Here is a 23344-nt window from a genome sequence, read left to right on the forward strand (position 1 = left end):
AGCTGCTTGGAGGCAGGAGAATCGCTTGAACCCAGGAGGCGGAGGTTGCAGTGAGCCGAGATCACGCCATTGCACTCCATCCTGGGCAACGGAGTGAGACTCTGTCTCAACAAAAAAAAAAAAGAATGTGATTTTCGATTATCCCTTCTACAAACTCAGTTTTCATTTCACAGTAATAATCAGGAATGTATATTTTCAAAAAAGGAGTGATATGCTAATTTTCTAAAATAGCTTAAAATTAATACATAAACAGTCACCTACTCATGATGGTTCAACTTAAAATTTTCTTACTTTAAGATGTTGCAAAGCAACATGCATCCAATAGAAACCGTACTTTGAATTCTGAATTTTGATATTTTCCCGAGCAGCAGTATGTGGTAGGATACTCCTTCATAATGCTGGGCAGAAGTAGTGAGTCAAGATCTCAGTCAGCCACATGATCGCAAGGGTAAACAGGCCAGGCGTGGTGGCTCACACCTGTAATCCCAGCACTTTGGGATGCTAATGTGGGTGGACTACTTGAGAACAAGAATTCAAGACCAGCCTGGCTAACAGCAAGACATCCATCTCTACAAAAAAAAAATTTTTTAATTAGCTGGGCGTGGTGGTGTGCGTGCGTAGTCCTAGCTACTTAGAAGGCTGAGACAGGAGGATCCCTTGAGCTCAGGAGTTTGAGGTTACAGTGAGCTATGATCCCGCCACTGCAATCCAACCGGGGCAACAGAAAGAACCAACCCTCTACAGGGTACCCAGTCATTAGCATTTTTTGGATATTGTTTTTGCAACCCATCGTGTCTACAAATACTCATTTTTCACTTACAATGAGTTTAGAGAGTTCATAAGGATGTAATCCCATCATAAGTCTAGGGTTATCTACATAAAAAAAATCTTTTTACAGTATCACAAAGGCAAACTGTAGTTGATCCAGACCTGTACAAATTACCAGTAAGATCTAAAATAACAAGGTTTCCCATAATTTGCAGTTCGTATTTTACATAGGTACACATAAAATAAAACCAGTGGGGGTCCTGGGGAAGATTACTGACTAGTTTAACTCAGTTTATATATATATGGCATATAACCAGTAATTCCACACTGAATTATATAATGCAGAGAAATTATATAATGCAGGACTAGTTTAACTAATCCTCTTAATACTGTCAGTCTCTTGAAAGTACATTGACAATGGAAACTACCTTTCGTACATAGAGAGCCGCCTTCTTTTGTTAAAAGTCTTTCAAAATTAAGTGATCTCTATAAGTTTCTTCTAGTTCTGAACTCTAAACTCTGCTTACTTGGCTTCTATTTTACAATTCCACACCAATGATCTTCACCTACACTATTTCTGAACCCAAAAAGCCATTCTCTAGTGCAAAGTTTGGCTTACTAAGAATGTCCTGCTCAGACTAAGAGCTAAATATCAAATAAATAACAGTATCAGTTAAGAATCACATCCATGCTACTTTCAGCAATTACATTTGTAAGAGTATTCAATTGATTAGATTACATCCAAACACTTTCATGAACCAATTTTTTAAAAAAGACAAATCACTAGCCAAATTTTTTCATAGTTTTTCTCCAATTTATTTTAGGTTATTTCAATGCCCCTGATGCACCTAACCAATAAAACTTTCTCTGGAAAATGCTAACAGTAAAAAATAATACAATTAAATAAGTACTAAATACTCCTCTATTTGCTAAAAGTACAAAATATCCCTCAGTCAACAAACCAAAACAGACATTATTCAATTATACTTGTTATGGCAAATCAGGTTTAAACTCTAGCGTCGGCCCTAGTGCTTCCAGGAATACTACCCTGAGGATTATGAACCCTCAGTGTCACTCAGAGGAGAGTGTGGTGATTGCTGAGCAATCTCCACCACAGCGGCTCTCATGCATCTGCCAACCGCGAACCATGATTTTATTTTAACAAAGACACACATGCTCATGCTATAGCCTCTTTAAAAAATATTTAGGATCTAGCACGGTGCCTAGCACAAAAATAAATAAAATCTTTATTAAATAAGTGTTTATTAAATCCACAGAATTAGAAAGCAAGAATAGGTCAGGCGCAGTGGCTCACGCCTGTAATCCCAGCACTTTGGGAAGACGAGCTGGGTGGATCACTAGGTTAGGAGTTTAAGACCAGCCTGGCCAACATGGTGAAACCCTGTCTCTACTTAAAATACAAAAAATGAGCTGAGCATGGTGGTGGGTGCCTGTAATCCCAGCTACTCAGAAGGCTGAGGCAGGAGAATCACTTGAACCTGGGAGGTGGAGGTTGCAGTGTGCAGAGATCGTGCCACTGCATTCCAGCCTGGGCGACAGTGCAAGATTCTGTCTCAAAGAAAGAAAATAAAACAAAAGAAAAGAGAAAAAAAAAGAAAAGGGGTTAAAAAGGGTTTTAATTTTAACAACTGGCTGAAAATCTAGATGCTAAAGAACAGACTGCAGGGATCACATTCACTTAAAAAAAAAAAGTACAAAGAACATATGAATAAAAGCTGTGAAATGAAAGACAAGAACTTCCCCCAAATCTGCCTATAAGCCATTCTGATTCAGCTCCAAGAAAAAATGATTGTTTCCAAAGCATTCACAGCCCACATATCTTGGTGCTGGATGGGTGGGACGACAGTGGCAGTTACAGTTGAATAAGGGGAAAGACTGACATAAATGAGAGGAAGGGGAGAGCTCATATCCAGAATGAAAATTTATTTGAAATTAAAGTTAACTTCACTCATTCTGCTATTTTCAGTACTTCTACATATTCCCAAGGATACATTCAACATCTAAATTAAAGCACCTAACTGCAACAGCAGCATGAAAGTAGATCAAATGAACAGAATAATTTTTTACAAAGATTATATAAGGCTAAGAAGTCCCTTCTGGGCCTCTTGATTTGTCAGTCTAGCTCAATCATCCATTCAGTCTACATTTTTTGAATAACATGCAACTAACTGGAGCTTCCTGAAGAGCAAGGTCTGATTATCTTGTAACCTCAACCTTCAGAAAAACTGGCAGAATACTCTGTTATATACCCATTAAATACAGCATTTCCACCCACAGTGAAAAGAATTGTTGTTAAAATTAGTAATCAGGCATTACTTGATAACTCAAAAATATTAATTAGGGTTATACATACATCGCTTAATAGGAAATCTATTAATACCACTATCATTTCCACAATGTTTGGTTTTGCTACCTCGTCTTGAAAAACAATACACTACGTCAGTTTCAAGTTATTCAAATGGAATAATCTTGCCTGTCTTGTAACAAAAATGAAAGAATTAATTCATTCACTTATTAATTCAGTTAACATTGATTTAATGACATGTGCTATGGAGTGCCTGCTCCAAGGGCTATAGTCTATTGTCCAAGCAGCAGAGTGATTTTTTGAAATTATCTCACCATATCACACTCCTGCCTAAAACCCTCTAATGATTTCCCTTTGCAGTTGTACCACCTTCTCCAAGTTATTACTTGTCTCCCTCTCTCTCCTAATCTCATATTCCTATACTCTCTCTCTCATTCATCAAGCACTAGCCATACTGGTTCTTTCTGGTCTCTTTGATAGTCACATTTTTTAGGCTAGTTTTTCCTTCTACATGGAAGACTTTCCTCCTTTACATGGTGCCTCCTTGTTAGTCGGTATCAACTAAACATTACTACTTAAGAGAAGCCTTCTCTGACGACCCCCCCCGGCCATCACTCTTTTTCACATACCTGATTTTACACTATTAAGAGCATTTATCAGTACCTAAAATTCTGCATTCACGTGTTTACTTACTGTCTGTGTTCTCACCACCAGACTATAGGTCTCTCAAAGGTAGGGACTCAACATATTTTTTTCACTGCTGAATCAGTACCCAGCACACAGTAAAGGTCCACAAATATTTGTCTACTGTGATAGAGAGGCAGACATGTGAATAAAATTATACCAATTATAAGAAAGTTAAAATACAATATATTATAAAAGCCCAAATGAAGAAGATGTTCAACTCTGCGAGGGAAGACTGACTTTTTGGAAAACTTTGTTGGTTACAGAGAAGAGAAGAGATTGGAAAAGAACAGAACTAGAATAGGCAGAGTAGTTACGAAGTCAATAGAATCATCGGGAAAGATAATAAGGGCCTGAATAAAGGCACGGCAACAGAAAGGGAAAAAACAAATTTGCAAGTATTTCAGAGATAAAATCATTACCATCTGGTCTCAGATTGGATATGTGGAATAAGGACAAGGAACGAGGTTAAGATGTCTCCTAGGTGTCTTCTTTGGCCCAATTAAAATACTTCTTTTAACCCAGAAAGATTTTTAGAATAATGAGATAATTAGCCAGTTTGAAAGATATTAAGTTTGATGTACTTGACTACATGGTTATGATGTTGAGTAAGCAGCAAAACTGGTCTGGAGTCCTCAAGCTAAAACACAAATTTGATGGTCAATTATTCAGTCAACAAATATTTATCCAGCACTTACTATGTCCCAGGGCTGTTCTAAGCACCAATGATGCAATGGTGAACAAAACAAAGTACTTGTCTCCTCACAAAACTTACATTCCAGGGAGATAAGAAATATGTACCATAATGTCAGTAGTGACAAATGCTATGAAAGAAAAAGCAATAATGCCAGGCACAGTGGCTCATACCCGCAATCCCAGCATTTTGGGGGCCAAGACAGACGGATCACTTGAGTCCAGGATTCAAGACAAGCCTGGGCAATGTGGCAGAACCCTGTCTCTACAAAAAATACCAAAAAAATTTGTCAGGCTTGGTGGCATGTGCCTGTACTCCCAACTACCTGGGGGTGCTGAAGTGACAGGATCACTTGAGTCTGGGAGGTCGAGGCTGCGGTGGGCCATGATTGTGCCACTGCCCTCCAGCCTGGGTGACAAAGCAAGACCCTGTCTCAAAAAAGAAAAGGCAATGCGATTAAAAAAGAAAAAAAAAAAAAAAGACAAGTGACAGACAGAGGAGCTACTTCAGATAGAGTGATCAGAGAAGGCCTCACTGATGATAAGGTGACATTTGAACCGAGTTAAACAGAGTGAGGGAGTAAGTAATACAAATATAGGAGGAAAAACAATCCATAAAGAATATGATAAAGTACAAATTTGGGTCGAAGAAAATATGATTAGGAATGACCAGCACAGAAATTATTTCACTAAACACAGTGAATCAGGGGAGAGTTAGGAAATGAGTGGTAGTAGAGGTAGTCAGGGACTAGATTACAATAGCAGTACTACATACAGTGGTAATTTATTTAAAACTAATTACCTACCCTGCAAATACCACCTTCCAGTACGTAAAACAGTGCTGAGAAAAGAGCAGGTACTCAATGTATTATTTTCCAATACATGAGTGAATAAATTAATGAATTAATAACTTCCCAAATTTGAGCCCGATTATATCTGACCATTTCCCAAACTCCAATTCATCCTCGAAGGACAAACCAAACGGCAACTTGAAGGACTAATAATATAAAGGATAACCATAAAGGCCTTACAAACTTTAGCAATCTTCACTAGTAGAATTTTAAAATGTTTTGAACAATAGCAACATCAATGGAACCAATGACGTTGGTTCCATTGATCCTGTCCCTTGCAAGAATGCTTAAAAGAAAACAACAACTACTTAGTAAGTATATAATTTCTGGGATGTCTGCTAAATTAATCCATCACTCCATAAACTACATTTAGTAATATTTTAATAATCAAAATATCACTTTAGACAAAGTTCAGATCATGTGGAACAGTCATCAGGTTACTGCACTACTTCAGCTTTATTCTATGGAAAGTCATTTAAAATGGTTGGAAAAAGGAAAATGATGTGTTGGTGTATATAAGAGCAATAAATAATACAATCCTGGTTAAAAATACACATTTACTGCATTATATCACTCTTAATAGAATCAAGCAATCACTTAAAATTCACCACTAAAAACAAGTATTCTTTTGGTAGCTAATAATCTACACTCAGTTTAAATCTGCTTAGTGAACTAAATAGTCCAGACTCAGAGTCAGCAAGGATCTGTCAAAGTTATATTAAGTGTTCCCATCGTCAGGAAATTCCCAACTCATTGTTTTCCACACTTTCAAAGAGTGTATGCATAAAAATTTAATACACTTCAAGTATTTAAAATAAATTAATACTAATATTTATCAGCATTTAGAAAATGTACTTCATCAGAAACTTCACCTTCTACACTTCAGTATTTTTGTTTCACTTTCATATTTACTTAGTGCTTTTGCATACTAAAATAAGTAAAAATTTTCTTTATTTTAAAAGTCTATGCTAAACAACACACATTGCCAAGTTGCTGTCAGATATTTAATTGATTTCCTACAAAATACTTGGTTTAAATTTCTTGGAGACAAGCACCAAAAGAAAGGCAGTGGAATCTTTTCCTATTCCAACTCTCACGTCACTATTTCTTAGGGGGGAAAAAATCACTGAAAACAACAAAAAAATCTAAATGTTAAAACTTATTTTAAATCAAGGAACATAAAAAAGTATGAAGTACAACAAAAGAAAAATATAATTCATCTATATAGCATGTTCTATTTAAAGGGCTGTCTGAAGAAAGGCTAGAAATAGCAAAATAGAAACAGAAAGCAATGAGAGAAACTGAGAAAAACAAGGTAGAAAGAGAAACAATCACACAGAGATAGGTTGTTAAGTATCAATGGGATGTTAGATACTCTCAGTCTAATAAAGTTCTAACATATCTATTAGAAAATCCAGGACATTACTTTATAACTTCTCTCTTATGTGAAACCTGGAGTCGTACAACACAGTTCTAATGGTTCATTTTGAGCTCTTAAAATAGAGAATCAGAAAAGATATTTATATATGTATGCTCTTTCACATAGAAGCATCTCTATTTTGTATTCTAACTTTTCTACTTTGATGCACAATTACAATTGCATGTTGTAAATCTAACATATTAACAAATATTGATATTTTCACGTGAGCATATTGTCGAACTGAGGACCAAACAATGTTTATCATCTTCCCTTTTTCTCTGTAGAAATACTAAATTGATTTTGGTAATCATCCCAGAAACACAATTAGGTCAACACAAAACTTCTACTAGATTGCAATTCTAATTTTTTCAACTTTCTAATCTGTAGTTTTGAAGTCTTTATAAGTAATTTGATTATTTTTCATTTAACAGTCATTCAAAAATAAAAATTCACCTATCTAGATATATTATTAACTGGCCAAAACCTGTTCAATGAAAAGGTCAGGCTGAAGACAGAGAAGAGAAATGGAGAAAATTATTTAAAATTTTTAAATTAAGGTGGAATTACTGTAATTACTTCAAACTTTGTCCACTCATATAAACCCACTGCCAATCCTAAGGAATCCATCCACATCATAACATACCTGATACACATGAGCAGACTTAGATTAAAATAACTTTAACTCTCTATATACAACATGGTGATAAGACATAACATCAGATATAAGAAGGCAGATACAAAAGAGTATACACTCTTACTTATCACCATAGATTAGTTTGGCCTGTTTTTGAACTTTATAAAAAGAGTACATCTACTGCATGAGTACATTTTATAAAGTTCGAAAACAGACTAAAGTAATCTACGGTGATAAATAAGAGTACATACTCTGAGCACTCAAAGATGTACTCATTTAAAAAGTTCAAAAACAGGCTGAACTAATCTATGGCATTAAAGGTCAGGATAGTGCCTTCCTTGGCTGGGGAAGTAGTGCCTGGAAGGAAATAGAATGGGAGCTTCCAGGGTTTTGCAATATTATGTTTCTTGATCTGGGTTCTGATTCCCCATGTGTTCAATTTGTCAAAATTCTCAGAACTGTACATTTATAACAGACTTTTTGGATCTATGCTATCTTTCAATAAAGGAAAATTTTTATATAACATCTACTGTCTTCTCTGTAGTTCTGAAGGTCCTCAACAACTTACCCTTATCCTACAAATCTAATACTAAAATTCCATATTCTTTTTTTTTTCTGTATTAATAGGTTTTATTTATTTCTTTTTTTTCTTTTTTCTTTTTTTTTATTATTATACTTTAAGTTCTAGGGTACATATGCACAACATGCAGGTTTGTTACATATGTATACATGTGCCATGTTGGTGTGGTGTACCCATTAACTCATCATTTACATTAGGTATATTTCCTAACGCTATCCCTCCTCCTGTCCCCTCCCCACATAAAATTCTATATTCTTATGGTTCCTTTCAGGAAAATGTTTCATGTTTTTATTCAAGCCCTATTTTCTCTAGATTTAACTACATTCTACCCATCCAAGGTTGAAACAATCTTCCACTTTCTATGATTTTTTTCTAGCTCATATCAATCTCTCTATTCTCATCTCTTTTGCTTTTATTGACCATACAAATAAGAACACGTATATCTATTTCTTTATATCTATGTGCTAAAACTGTAAAAAATATTTTACAAACATTTCCTTCAATTCTCAAATAAGTGTTATCTCAAAAGGAGATGAAGAAACATGCTCAGAAAAGGCAACTTGTCCAGAGCCCAAAACTTCTCAAAGGCAGGATCAAGATTCAAATCCAGATCTGTCTGGGTCCAATACCATGCTTTTAGTCAATACTAGACTGTCTTCACACCATGCAGTCAGTACCCTATTAGATGTTATTTTGTCCATATTAGCCATATTTTGTAACTTATTAGCTATCTTCATATAATCCTATTATCCATATTACATACATATAAGCCAACTCTCTATCAAGTCATACTTCACCTATTTTGAACTATGCTATGAGGCAATTACCTATTTGGAAAACCAGTACTCAAATGTAAGCACTCCAAAAAATGACAATAAAAATTCAAAGTATGTGTCACCACCAAGTTTATTCACATATCTTATGCACAGCAGGGCCTCTTAATTCTTCATAATCACAACCTATTTATCCTATTTTATGTAAATTAGCATAAGTCCACACTTACAGTTGCCATTCTACAGCACAATAAAAGTAAAAAAAAAAAAATAAAGAATTAAAGCACCACTAAACATAGGGATAATAACTGCATTGTAAAGTGGCAGCCAAAAGTAACGCAGAGGCATATAGGAATCAAAAGAGCAGTGAGGTATTACAGAGGGTAGTAATAAATTGTCTTCAGCCCACCCCCAATACAAAAATCAATATTCATAATGATGACCCTAGCCAAGGAGAAAAAGTTAACATATTTTAACTTTTTCTGAAGTTAATAGCTGGTATTTTCTCAAGTTAGAAAAAAAAAAAAACAGGAATCAGCTCTAGAAATAATTGTATCGAAATGGCTACACATTTCAGATCTCAGTTAATAACCTGGTTCCTGGGGGTTCCAAATCAATACTCTACAATACACAGAATACTCATTTAGTCCTAGCCATGTGATTTATCTTCTATGTGATGCTATCTTTGGGAAGACTGCGAAGGGTTAAATGCATGGGTTTTAGAATCAGAAACAAAGAAAGGAGTCTGAACCCCACCTGTCTCTCTCTCATAATACCTATATGACCTTGGGCTAGTTAGGCATCGCCCCATTTTCCTCATCAGTTACACAGGTGTATTAACGCATATTCTCCTAAGTATGCAGGAAGACAATGGGAATTTAAGTAATGTTTTTAACACACTCCCCAACATACATTATTCAAAATATGGAAGCTGCTGCTACTATTTCTTGTGTTCAAAGACAATTAAACATTTACCACTTACAACAATGCTGGACACATAACCAGTACTCAATAAATACTTGGTGAGTGGCATGTGTATAAGAAGAGAAGGGTAACCAGATCTCTTAATAGCATACAGCAGTGTCCAGCCTGATTACATCTACTACTTTTTATTTGCAAAAACTTACCAAATAAAAGAACTAGGACTAACTGCAGAAAGTTATTCTTTCATTAGATTTTTTACTAAATCAATGTAAGAGTTTTATTAACAAACGTAGCTGCTCAACAAAGGAACAAACCATTGTGAATAACCTACCCATGAGTGGAAGGTTTGAGTGATGGTGGATGACAGCTGTCTGATATTGCAGAGAAAATTCCTGCTTTGAGGGGGGTCTACTAATTTCTAAAGTAGCTTCCAAATATTCTTAAAACAAACATTAGATTTATATATGCACATACGTATCCAAAATTCATACATATTCACACACTCCAGTTGAACACAATATATTTGTTTTAAAGCAGCAATATATTTGTTTTAAAGGTAATTACACTTTTTCTCTGTGGTACTTTTCCAATATAAAAACAATTATTGATGTATGCAAAAAATTCCTCCAGGAATCAAAAATCAAGTAGAGTTTTTTAGTAAAACAAAGTAACTGTTAAAAGAAACAATGCATAGCAAAAGGCAACTGCCACAGTTTACCCGAATCTCTTAATCATCTCCTTTTAATTTTGATATGAAGAACAATCAGAATCCTTTCAAATATATAACTTTTTTCATTCTGCTAGGTAAAACAATAATATATACTTGTGTATTCAAAACAATGTTGAAACATGACCATGAAACAACAAACTTTCCCATGAGAAAAAAGACAATGTTAAGGTTCTTATTAAAATAAGGTGGTTTAATAAATAAATAAATAAAATAAATAAATAAAATAAAATAAGGTGGTTTAAGTATTTTAAAAACTATTCCAACCTAAAATTTAACTCACTACAAATTATTATGTCATGTAAGAATTATTCTTATATAACATGTGAAACCTTATATGACATAAGAATTAATCTGACCCGCTTTGTACTGTTATGCCATTCGAAAACACCACTGAAAGTTATAGCTAACAGTAATAAGTCACTCTAAATAAACAAGGTAGGAAATAGCTTAGTATTCAAACATCCATTATTATAATTTTATACTAATACATGTGATAGATATGATTAAAAACTTACAACACATACACTGAACAAACAGTTTCACAATATTCCACCTGCTACCTGGTTACTTATCCAGAAACTACCACATAGCTAAATGTTAAGAGTTCACAGCTCACCTACCTCAAAAGGTGTTTCCAACCACTGGAGTCTCTCCCTGCAACTCCATTCCCCTCAGAGTTTTTCATTTTTCCTTTTTTTTTCTTCTTGAGGGAGGGGAGTGGTGGTGATGGTAGTGTGGTGAATATTAGAAAGTGCATTATAGAATTATGAGTGGAAAAAAAGTGCAATTAAAAATTTTAGTATATGAGGGTCGAACACTAAGCATGGAAATAATTAGCAATACTATTTTAAGATGTGATTTGAAGTATGAAACGACTGACAAAAATATGTATGTGCACACAGCTAAAACAGCTAAATACACTTTTATCTGACAAGCTGTTGCTTCTTAGTAACTAAATTACTTGGCAACCTTCTTTGTTTATAGCTTCTATGTCTCTTCATTCTCTATTCATTATAAAAAACACATGAAATTTCACTGGATTCAATGCAAGATGACTAAAATCCCTGAAGTCCTGTTTTGCTGCTATAATAATGCAATAATTTCCACAAACACTATTTATCCTGTACCTAAATCACTAGAGAGCTGGGTAGGGTGTCTGAATTTGGCAATGAAACATTCTGTGGTTCTCAGGATAATCTTCATTTCAAATATTCTGACTGTCAGGTTACATGTTTAAATTTTGAGATCAGAAAATCTGGTGATTTTAGTGTAGAACAAAACAAAAACACCACCCACCCCATTTATATCCTCTATTTCCAGACTGCATACTTCTAGAAGTAAGTTTGATAAATTTACAAAGGCCTTTGAACATACATACTCCTTCCATTAAACAGTATTACTGAAGGTGCGAGACATATGCACTACAAAACAATGGAAGAAAAATATTACTAATTATTTATGCTGGAGTCTGGAATGCAGACATTTATAGACTCATAGTCACAAGTACACACAAACAATTAGTATTTCACAGTGTGCCCCAAATCTTTCAGTCCAGCAGTACCTTCTAAGGCCAGAAGAGCCTGTCTGTAATGTAATCATTCTTCAACAGTTAAGGAATTTATATACAGGAATACAAAACTTATCGCTAACTTTTTCTCAACATTATCTTGAAATACTAAATAATGTACCAGGAAAATGTTCATTCAAAAAATTAAGTTATAAGTTTTAAAACCCTGGTGCAGAGCTCTACCTATTTGAACGCTACTCTTTTATGCAAAAGTCTTACAAGTGTCATTATATCCTCACTTCTAAGAGAACTTCCTTCTAGGTCATTCCTTACTGATCTCCCATTTTTTCTGAATTCCTCTAGCTATCAGAGTCCCTTACAAAGATAACTGGCATGTGCTTCAAATACTACTGTCTTTTAACTGTACACTGATATAGCTATATCCCAACAGAAACTCCCTGAAGGAAGATATATGCCTTCCTCAATCACAACAGTATTAACTAACCCATGTGATCATAAAATATATATATATTTTTTATATAATATTATTTATATATATATATAAATACTTTTTAAAATATATATATAAACCCATGTCATCAAAACTATACTGGTTGACATTAATAAAATCATTACAAATCCAAATTAACACAATGGGGTTAAAAAAAAAAAAAAAAAAAGGAAAAGTAATTGAAGGAGCCAGATTCTTGAAAATCCAGGTAATTAAGGTTAAAAAAATGTTTTCTGTATTTCTTACCAACATCTTTAACAGGATATGTTTAAAGCGTCAGAATATCCTCAATTTTATATTTTATAAAAATTTCATCATTCCAGGTACATTGCTCAGTTTATGCAATCTGGCTGGAAACCTCTAAAAGAGGAATATGAAGAATATACTTACATTTATTATCTTTCAACCCTATTACTTTGGGTATATGAATTTTATACATATTAACTAGTTTTACATAATTTTCAATTTACTTTTAAGTCTGTGTAATTTTATAACTACATTTGTTGTACAGACATAATTTTTAAGGAGCCATTCAACTTTAACCTGGCCACTGTAACAAAAAAACCACAAATAACAGTATCTGTATATGACCCAAAAAGCATTAAGTCAACTTCAATTATTCATACAGATTATCTAACAAATATTTTAATCTGTTTATGTTCTTCCACTAACAGTATTTGCTTAGGAAACAAAAATCTGTGCTAATAATTCAAATAAAATGTTGAAGAAAATATACATCAATCTATTGTGGGAGAGAAAGGAACATAAAATATTTCCTCACCAATATAAATATTTTAGATTATATATTTAGCATTCTTCTACCATTATTCATCTTTTTAAGGCAGGTAATTGAGAATGGACTGTATTTAATAACTTGGTGACAGAGGCACAGATATACAGGCAAGCAAATCATTCGCTCACCCCACTGAGATTTTTGCAGTCTTACTCTTGGTAGCCTGACACCTGGAAGCAGGAGGAGGCAGCAAGTCACTGCAGGTTGATCATTAAAAGGAAATTGAGAGTTGACTGTAATTTAAGTTTAAAGTGCTATGAAATACCACCACTCCTACATGTATTCATTATTGTTTGTGGGAATACTACTCACAGTGATTTAATAAGGCTACAAATGCTTTCTTTTTAACCTTTTCAATATTCCAGGTCTGTAGTGATATGTGAGAATTATAAAGATAAAAGGCTAAAGTGCTACAAGTATAAAGTAGTATGCATTTTAGAGGTGAGGAGATAAAAGCCCAGATAGGTAAAACAGCATGCCACATCTTCCTCAGATTAAAGTAGAACCTCGTTCTCTGGACTTCAACTTCGATACAACAGTCTAGCATCCCCTTCAATTCAAAACTCTTCTTTTGGCTTACGTATCAGGCCATTCTTGCATTCTTACAAAGAAACACCTAAGACTGGGTAATTTATAAGAAATGAGGTTTAATTGGCTATCATTTCTGCAGCCTATACAGGAAGCAAGGCACCAGTACTTGCTTCTGGGGTGGCCTCAGGGAGCTTCTACTCATAGCAAAGACAAAGTGTGTGTAGGCATCTCACATGGCAGAGCAGTAGCAAGAGAGAGCTGGGGGGAGGAGTCACACTCTTTTAAATAACCGGATTTTGTGAAAACTTACTATCACAAAGATAGCACCAAGCCATGAAGGATCCACTCCCATGACCCAAACACCTCCCACCATGCCCCATCTCCAGCATTGGAGATTACAATTCAAGATGAGATTTGGGTGGGGACAAATATCCAAACTATATCATTCTGCCCATGGCCCCTCCCAAATCTCATGTCCTCCTCACACTGCAAAATATACTCATGCCTTCCCAACAGTCTCCCAAAGTCTTAACTCATTCCAGCATCAACTACAAAGTCCACAGTCTCATCTGAAACAAGGCAAGTCCCTTCCACTTATGAGGCTGTAAAGTCACAAACAAGTTATTTACTCCCAAAATACAACGGGGATATAGGCATTGGATAAACACTGCCATTTCAAAAAGGAGAAATCAACCAAAAGAAAGGGGCTACAAGCCCCATGCAAGTTCAAACCCCAGCAGGGCAGTCATTAAATCTTAAAGCTCCAAAATAATCTCTTTTGACTCTGTGTTCTACATTCAAGGCACACTGCTGCAAAGGGTAGGCTCCCAGGGCTTTGGGCAGCTTTGCCCTGTGGCTTTGCAGGCTTGCCCCAGGAATGCTCTCACAAGTTTTAGTTGAACGCCTGTGGCTTCTCCAGGTAGAGCACGCAAACTGCCAGTCAAGCTACCATTCTGTGGTCTGGAGGATGGTAGGCCCCTTCTCACAGCTCCATTAGGCAGTGCCCCACTGGGGACTCTGGGGGGCTCCAACGCCACATTTCCCCTTGGCCCCACCCTAATAGAGATTCTCTGTGACGGCTCCATCCCTGCAGCAGGCTTCTGCCTAGACATCCAGGCTTTCTCATACATCCTCTGAAATCTAGGCAGAGGCTCCCAAGCCTCAATTCTTGCATTCTGTGCACCTGCAGGCTTAATACCATGTGGAAGCCATCAAGTCTTATGCCTTGCACCCTTTGAAGTAGCAGCCCGAACTGTACCTGGGCCCCTTTGAGCAAGGCTGGAAGACTGAGTGGCTGGGATGCAGGGAGCAGTTGTCTTGAGGCTGTGCAAGGCAGCGAGCACCGGCCTGGCCCAGGCACACAAAACCATTCTTTCTTCCTAGGCCTCTGGGCTTACAATGAGAGGGGCTGCTGTCAAGGTCTCTAAAATGCCTTGAAGGCCTTTTCTCCAATGTCATGGGTATCAGCACTTTGGCATCCATTTAATTATGCAAATATCTCTAGCAAGTGGTTGCTCTACAGCCTGCCTGAATTCCTCCCCTGAAAAAGCTTTTTCTTTGCCACATGGCTAGGCTGCAAATTTTCCAAACCTTTATGTACTGCTTCCTGTTTAAAAATAAGTTCCAACTTTAAGTCATTTCTTTGCTCCTACATCTGAGCATGGACTGTTAGCAGCATCCAGGACACATCTTGAACACTTTGCTGCTTAGACATTTCTTCTGCCAGATACCAGAGGTCATCACTCTTAAGTTCAAACTTCCACAGGTCCCTACAGCATGAAGAGAATGCAGCCAAATGCTTTGCTAAAGCATAATGAGGGTGACCTTTGCTCCAGTTCCTACTAAGTTCTTCATTTCCACCTGACACCTCATCATCATAGACTTCATTGTCCGTACCACTACCAGCATTTTGATCACAACCATTCAACTAGTCTCTAAGAAGTTCCAAACTTTCCCTCATTTTTCTGTCTTCTTCTGAGTCCTCCAAACTCTTCCAACCTCTGCCTGTTACCCAGTTTCAAAGCTGTTTCCATATTTTCAGGTATCTTTAGAGCAGTGTTCCACTCCCACTTACCAATTTTCTGTAATAGGCTGTTCTTGCACTGCTATAAAGAAATATCTGAGACTGGGTAATTTAAAAGAAAAGAAATTTAATTGGCTATTGGTTCTGTAGGCTATACAGGCAGCACGGTGCCAGCATCTGCTTCTAGGGAGGCCTCGGGGCGCTTTTCCTCAAGATGGAAGGTGAAGCACAAGTAGGCATCTGACATGGTAAAGTGGGAGTGAGAAAGAGTAAGAGGGCCACACACTTTTAAACAATGAGATCTTGCTAGAACTCACTATCACAAAAACACCACCAAGCCATGAAGGATCCACTCCCATGGCCCAAACACCTCCCACCAAGCCCCACCTCCAGCACTGGGGATTACAATTCAACATGAGATTTGGGTGGGGACAAATATCCAAACTGTTTTAGCTTAAGGGATCACAATCTTCTCTCTTCTCTTCTGTTGACTCCTTTCTTCTTATTGATTCCTACCCTATGATATACACCCTCATCATCTTATCTATCCTCAAACATTCAAATCTTAAGCTCTTTCTCCATTTATATCCCCTTTCTCAACCTCTTATACACAGAGCAATCAGATCAGAAATTCAGAACAACTAAAACCTCCATTCTAGTATTTTCTGCCACCTTTTACATATTTATATAATCACCTGAAACTCAAGGTGCAAAGCTGAACTCATTATCATCCTTCCCCAAATGACTTCTCCATTTTACGGCACCACCAATTTCATTGTCCCTCAGGACAGCAAACCTAAAGCACGCTTTTCCTTCTAATCTCCTTAATACTGTACTATTCCTTTTCCCATGTCTCTCACTCCCTTTTTCCAGTCAATTAATGCTTCAGTGATTATCTGATAGATGCTGGGGGAAGGAGATGTTAAAAATGGGTAAAACAGGACTCCTGCCCTCAAGAAGCTAAAGATCTAGTGAAGGGGGAAGAAACTGGACAAAGAGATAAAGTAAGACAATGGTAAGTGCAATTCAGAAAAGAATAAAATAAAGATGTAAAAAAGTAGAGAAGGAAGCAATAAATTCCCACTGGGATAAGGAAGGATCTCCAGAAGTGGCATGTGACCTCAACCTTAAAGAATTAGGACTTCTATAGATAAACTGTGCTGGAAATGTAATTCAAGGCAAAGGAAATACCTATGCAAGGTCAAGCAAATGTGAAACTGCATGCCATGTTCAAGGAATAGCAAACATTCTTCTTTGACTAAAAGATTCTCAAGTAGGGGCATACAGTCTCCACAGAGAAAGAAGAGGAATGGAGGTTGGTGCTTTAAATTGGCAAACTCTCCCCCAATCCTCAGAGAAGGACTGTGTGTAAAAAGTGAACTATGCAAAGAGGCAGATATATTGACATGTGTACGGTTAAAACAGTACAGAAGAAAACCATATGGGAATAAATCAAAAAAGGCCTTGAATGCCAAGCTAAAGAAATGTGGACTGTATTTTGTGAGCAATGATTAGCCTAGAAAATGTGTGCATGTGTTTTGTTTTGTTTTTTCATTTAAGAGAAAAACAAGATCAAATCTAGATTTCTGGGAAATAATCCTGGCAGCCATACAGTAGACCGAGTGAAAAAAGGTGAGAAGATGTTACTGTCACATGATGACATAATAGGATATGAACTGACAATGGGAACAGGAGAGACTGAATTCAATAACTATTTCAAAAGCAAATCAGAGGAGTTTAGCAACACAACAAAGGATAAGCAGTGGATCTTTAGCTTGAATAACAGAGGATGGCAGAAATACCTAGAATGTGAAAAGCGGGCACACTTTGGGGTGCAAAGTTTTACACATCACAACTCTGAGATGATTACCAGACACATACCAGTCACTCACTAAGCCCTGTGACACTGGTTAAGTTACTTATCTGAGTTTTGGTCCTTCAAAATTTCAAAGCCTGTATTCTCAACTGTAAAGCAAGGATAATAAGTGTAGCTAAAACATATATTAAGTAAAATAATGAAATCAGTGCCTGGCACAAAGCTAGTATTATAGTAATAGTATTTATAATAGCAGAATGTGGAACTTAAAAATGCCCACAAATTTTGCAAGAGGTTACTAGCATCTTTTAAGAAATTATTTTCAGTACAGAGGGAGAGTTTTGCTTACAAGAGTTTAGTGGTTAAGCAATAAAGTTGTGGAGTGAAGACAAGCTATTCTGTCTGTAGAGCCTTCATAAAAAAAAACAGTTTTGTAATATTGCCATCACTCCGTATCTCACACTTTCAGCCCATGACTAGCATAGTTACCTGGTCCATGTGAAGAACATAATAATTGCTTGCTGAACATGAGAAAACTAAGCCAACTGGAAGGGAGAAATGAAGAGAAGATCTTAGTTCTACAAATAATCTTGAGGAAACAGTATTAGAAGCACAAAAGTTTTTTCAAGTTACCCTTGGAAAGGAATAGAAATGCTTTATTCTCTGAATCAGAGTAAAGACAGTAAGTCTGGGGAGACAACTGAGGAATTCACACTGGATGGGCAGCCTCTACCTTTTTTATAAGGAAATAAAGTTCACTGCATAGAGTGGGGGGACTACGAAATCAGTCTGAAATCTGGAGAAAGCAAATTAGATAATTCTTCCATTTTAATATGTATTTGACTTCATTTCTGTAGCCAACACCATGGTCCCGTCTTCTATCATGTCAGATTATATCAGCAGCACCCTAGGCAGCTCCTCTGCTTCCTAACTTTCCCCTTCCCAGGGTATAGTATATTCCCAAGGGAGCACATATTTCCTTCTACTATGTTCACCATTATTCTTTTAAGATTTTAACCCCTCTATGAGACTTCTCTGATCCTTTTACCCATCAGACAGTTAATCATTCTCTCCTCTGGCTACTGTCGCATTACCTTTGTTTCCTATATAGTTTGATCACTTAATTTATTTTTCCATCTGCAATCATTTCCTTACATATTCCAATGAACCCCTTAAAAGGGGGAAACAGTTTCCTCATTTTTATTCTTCCAGCAGTTAATTCAGCATCTGGTATATAACAGATGTTCAGTCAATGTCCATTTTGTCTAACTGAACGATTAAACAAATGAGTAAACTCCTAACTAGAAGAAATTAGAAAATAAAAAGGGTTCAAATCTACATCATTTCGGATAACCTTTCTACTTTTCTAGGTATTAAACAGCAACCAAAACAGTTTTTTAGTTCTTAGTGGAAATGTAAAGGGGTTAATCAAAAATTGTAAAACTCAACTGTACTTTTAAATAAATTATATTCTAATAATTATATTTGAACTAGTGTGTCCATGTTCTGGGAATTCACTTTGAACACAATAATTAAAGTAAACCAGGAGGGGTTTACCCAGGAAGAACACTGTATCTTTCCAAGTGATTCAGTACCAGTAAGAGATGCACTACTGGACTGAAATGACAGTCTATCCTTGCATTACGAATTGCAAGAGGAAGCATTTGGGCTTCAAAATACATTTTGGCATGCATTATAGACAGTATTTAATAACATCATTAGCAAATATTGGGGACTTTCACAAATTAAGCAGTCGTCTGAACAAAACTGAAAGCAACAATTAACCAATACAATGACTGTAAAATCTACTATAATGAAGTTCCTAAACTAGATAAAAAATAATCCATCAACAATTTTTAACTGAGGTTCTCTATGTATGAACCACAGCACTAACACCGGTACCAAAACCAATGAAACTTAGAATTCTTCTGAGCCTCAAGAAGCTTGTAAAGCTAGCCAAGTCATTATTAAAATAGTATGAAATTTCCTGGTGTCAGGGAGAAAAATTCTAAGATTCTATGAAATACAGTATCACATTTTATCCGAAGTGAATATAAAAGATTGCACTTCATTTATTGGAAATGACACAGATTACTTTACAGTTGCTGTATTCAAGAACTCAACTTCAGATAGACTATGCCCAATTAGTACAACAGTATGTTTCAAAAAAAGAAGCTCGAATACCATAATTCCTTATTAACAAGTTTATAATTCTCAAAACAACTGTTTGAAGTATTTTTAATGTGAGTTTTACAATTCTGATTTCACAATGTAGGAAGGCAACTAATGTTAAATATCACAAAGTATCCGGTCTTATGCCAAGTATTTTAATTAAGAACTAGCTCATTTACTTTTCACATTCTTAACTCTTTGAAGTTATCTCTTCTTTTAAAAATGAAGAAATCAGGAGTAAAGCAAGGTCAAATAACTTGCCCCAAATCACCCAACTATTAAATCTCACAGCTGAGGTTACAACCCTGAATGATTTGACTTTATAGTCAACTCTCTTCTCACTACACATTGATGGCTCCTTTAGGGATTACAATGACCATGACCTCTATTTTACAATGAGCTGTATTAGGTATATACACAATGAATCTCTAAAAGATTAAATTAAAACAATAAGAATAAAAGCAAACACTGCCTTGGCATTAAACAAAAAAATTTTTGGTTGCCCAAACTATGTTTTTACATACTGTAATCTAATCCACAAACAGCTGCCCTTCAGCTGCAACCCAAACTGCCTCACAGTTCTCAAATTATTACTAAACTTTAATTCCTCATGAATTTTCTTCAAGCCTTCTTTGAACAACGAAATGTTTGTCACAACAGCAACTTTTTAAAACAATAGTATCACTATAAAATGACTAATTCAGATTAATTCTAAACTTCCTTATGATTTAGAAATACAGATCTCATATAATCTCTCACTCTTTATTTTTGCAATCAGTTTTAAATGGCTGTGTATATTTTATTCCAAACTGAAGTACATTTTGTCAGGGCAAGCCGAAACAGCATTTTCTGCACTATTTATATTAACCTGGAAACACCTATGGACATAGGTGCTTACTAAATTCTGTTAATATAGCATTTTAAATAGTAAACAGAGTTACCTGTGTGCCTCAGTAAAACTGGAGTAAACCAAAATTATCAAAACAGATACGTACCTAAGCTCTTCCACAACTCAACATTTTGATACCAAGCAGAGAAACCACTATACACATGAGCTCGACGAACTCAATTTAAAATACAACTATATTATTTCCGGCACCACATCTAAGCAGGTTTTTAATGCACAAGTTAAACTCAAATTTATTAAGTGCCCCTTTCGCCTTCATCCAAAACACATATGCCTGTATATAAATTAAATCACTCAACTAATTACATCTTTTACAGACCTGAAATTGTAGAAATTATGCTTGTTAGGAAGTTTACCAGTAAATCTATTTTACATATATTTTTCACATGTATGTTATAGCCAAGTTTTCAAACAGTTGCACAGGAGTAAATAGCTTTACATCTTTCTGTACTAATTCTCAAAACCGATCTGCTGAAAAAAATGTTGGAAATCAGTGCACTGATAATCTAATTAGTAGGCATTTCCAAGACTTAAGTTCTATTATATTGTATTATATTTTATAAACTGGCTTGTAAAGGGACCTAGTTCCCCCAAAACTAAGTCCCTGAACTTTCAGAATAAAATACTAAGTTATAAAAATGTACTCTTGTAGCTAAGTGAAAGCTGACCACTCAGTTTATAAAACAGTGATCTTACACTGTGATATGCAAAATAAAACAAATTAGAAAATGCACTACGCTTTCACTCTCGCCTTAGCCAACAAGGAGCCCAGGTTTAACAAATTACTGTAGATAACAGTCATTACGTCAGGTACGACATAGCGTAAAAAACTGATCTCATACAGAATGTCTACAACAAGTTTTTTTTGTTTGTTTACTTCCTAAGGTGTTTCATAGATCTCAGAAACCGATTCTGTACAGCTGAACCGGGTTACACTCCAAGCTACAGCCCGTGTGAAATATGACTTCGTCGGAATCAGCAGGCTAAATCCTGTTTATCGTGGAGAGAAAAGAATCTTGTACGTAACTACTAAATCTTCAACGAGATAATGTCGAATAAACTCTAGTACTGTGAGTGATACAAGAAACACTGGCTAGCAATGGGATTAGGTCATTAAAAATATAAGCCGGGTTTCCTCAGTTCGGGAGGTGTAAACAAACCCATCTCCACTGCAGAAGGTAAACAATGAACCTGCAGCAGGGTGAGGGGGCGGTCTTTAGCCAACTACAGTCCCAGCGGCCCGGGAAAGGGAAGCAGAAGGGAAACAGCATAAACCAGACATTTAGCAGTAATGACCAGTCCTAGGTTTCACTACCGAGTTATCAATGCTGCGGGTCCCCACAGGACGGTGGGCAAAGGGGAAAGCAGTCACGAAGTCGGCAAACACCGAGCAGGTCCGGCTTCTGCTCCGGGGACGGGGAGGGCAGGATGTGGTCGCTCTTTCCTCAAACATCCTCCTGCTACCTAAATAACAGCCTCTACCTCCCTCCGGCTGTCCCCAGCTTGGGCTGCCGGACTCCAGGATAGATGCAAACCACTCTGCCGGAGCTCGAGCCCAGAGGGTCGCTGGGTCTGCCGAGTTTCACTCGGGGCTCCCCCGCACCCGCAGCAGCCCGAGGCCCGGAGAAGGGCTCGGGCGAGGGAAGCGGGCGCCGGGAAGGGGGATGGGTCCGGAGAGGCGGACCCGGGCTCGGCTCCCGGGGGCCGGCAGGCGGGGCTCCGGCTCTGCCACCCGCACCCCGCCGGTCCCGTGCGGGGCCCGCCCCTGCCTCTGGCCCCCAGCCCCGGACCCGGCTCCTCCCCAGCAACGCGCCCTCGCCGGCGCCCGCGGCGCTCCGCGTTACCTCGGGTCAGATCCAGCGGGACGTTCTCCTCGCCGCTGTCATTCCGCCCTGCGCGAAACAGACACACAGCCCCAATTAGGATTCGCTCTCAGGCCAGCTGCGGCTGCCCTGGCTCCGGCCAGCGCCCCGGCTCGCTCCCCCACCCAGGGCCAGGGGAAGGCAAGTGCCAGGGGTGGCGGGCGCCGGGCGACGGGGAGTGAGGGTTGCAGCGGGCTTACCTCGTACTCGGAGGTTCTTCAGAGAGCGGCCGCGGCCGATCGCCGCCATATTGACGGGTTTCAGTCACAACACCGGAAACCTCGCCCAATCGCGCGAGAACCCCTTCCCCTCCCCGCGCGCCGCACCCGCCCCCCGCGGCACCTCCCCCGCCCCCTAGGCGGCGACGGCGGCTGGTGGTGCTGTCTCTGCCCGGGCGCGGAAGGAGCACTGAGCCGACCCCAAGGTCTGCACGAAGTTCGCTGCGCCAGCCCACCCGCCCACGCCGGACCCGGAGGGCACGTTCGCCGGGAGGGGCAGTTCCCACGAGGAAAGTCCCATTGATGCGAGTTGGCAGCGTAAAGGATGCTCCCCTTCGGCCGCCGCGGAAGCCGTCGTCCAAACGCAGGCGAGCGGGGAGGAGGAGGCCGGAATGCGGCCGGCGGGCCACCTGCTCTCGCCGGCCTGCCAGTCTCCTGCTTGCTCTCAAGCCCTGCCACAGACTGCCCCGCTCCCCCGTGTATCCATTGAAACAATTTTTATAAAAACGCTGCGCACAGTTTAAGCCTCCCTTCCTGGAATCGCTTTGCTCCTACTAAGTTAGCACAGAACAAAGTTTGTTTTCCAGCCTCGCCCTTGATCTTCAGGATGCCCCTCTGGGC

General features: G+C 37.9%; 1 protein-coding gene across 5 annotated transcripts in view; it reads right to left on the reverse strand.

Annotated features, from left to right (window-relative positions):
* Window positions 1-22776, reverse strand: part of RICTOR (RPTOR independent companion of MTOR complex 2) — a 128874-nt gene extending 106098 nt beyond the window's left edge. For all 5 annotated transcript variants that reach the window (XR_013418309.1, XM_015139935.3, XM_015139926.3 and 2 more), the window contains exons 1-2: window positions 22706-22776; window positions 22488-22535 (exon numbers count right to left, since the gene is read on the reverse strand). Coding sequence is in view for 4 of the 5 variants with exons in the window: in XM_015139935.3 (XP_014995421.1) it covers window positions 22488-22535; window positions 22706-22754 (97 nt within the window). In the remaining variant the exon portion in view is untranslated. The remainder of the gene's footprint in view (window positions 1-22487; window positions 22536-22705) is intronic.
* Between the last annotated feature and the right edge of the window lie 568 nt (window positions 22777-23344).

Source organism: Macaca mulatta, chromosome 6 (assembly GCF_049350105.2).
Source record: "Macaca mulatta isolate MMU2019108-1 chromosome 6, T2T-MMU8v2.0, whole genome shotgun sequence".
Taxonomy (NCBI): domain Eukaryota; kingdom Metazoa; phylum Chordata; class Mammalia; order Primates; family Cercopithecidae; genus Macaca; species Macaca mulatta.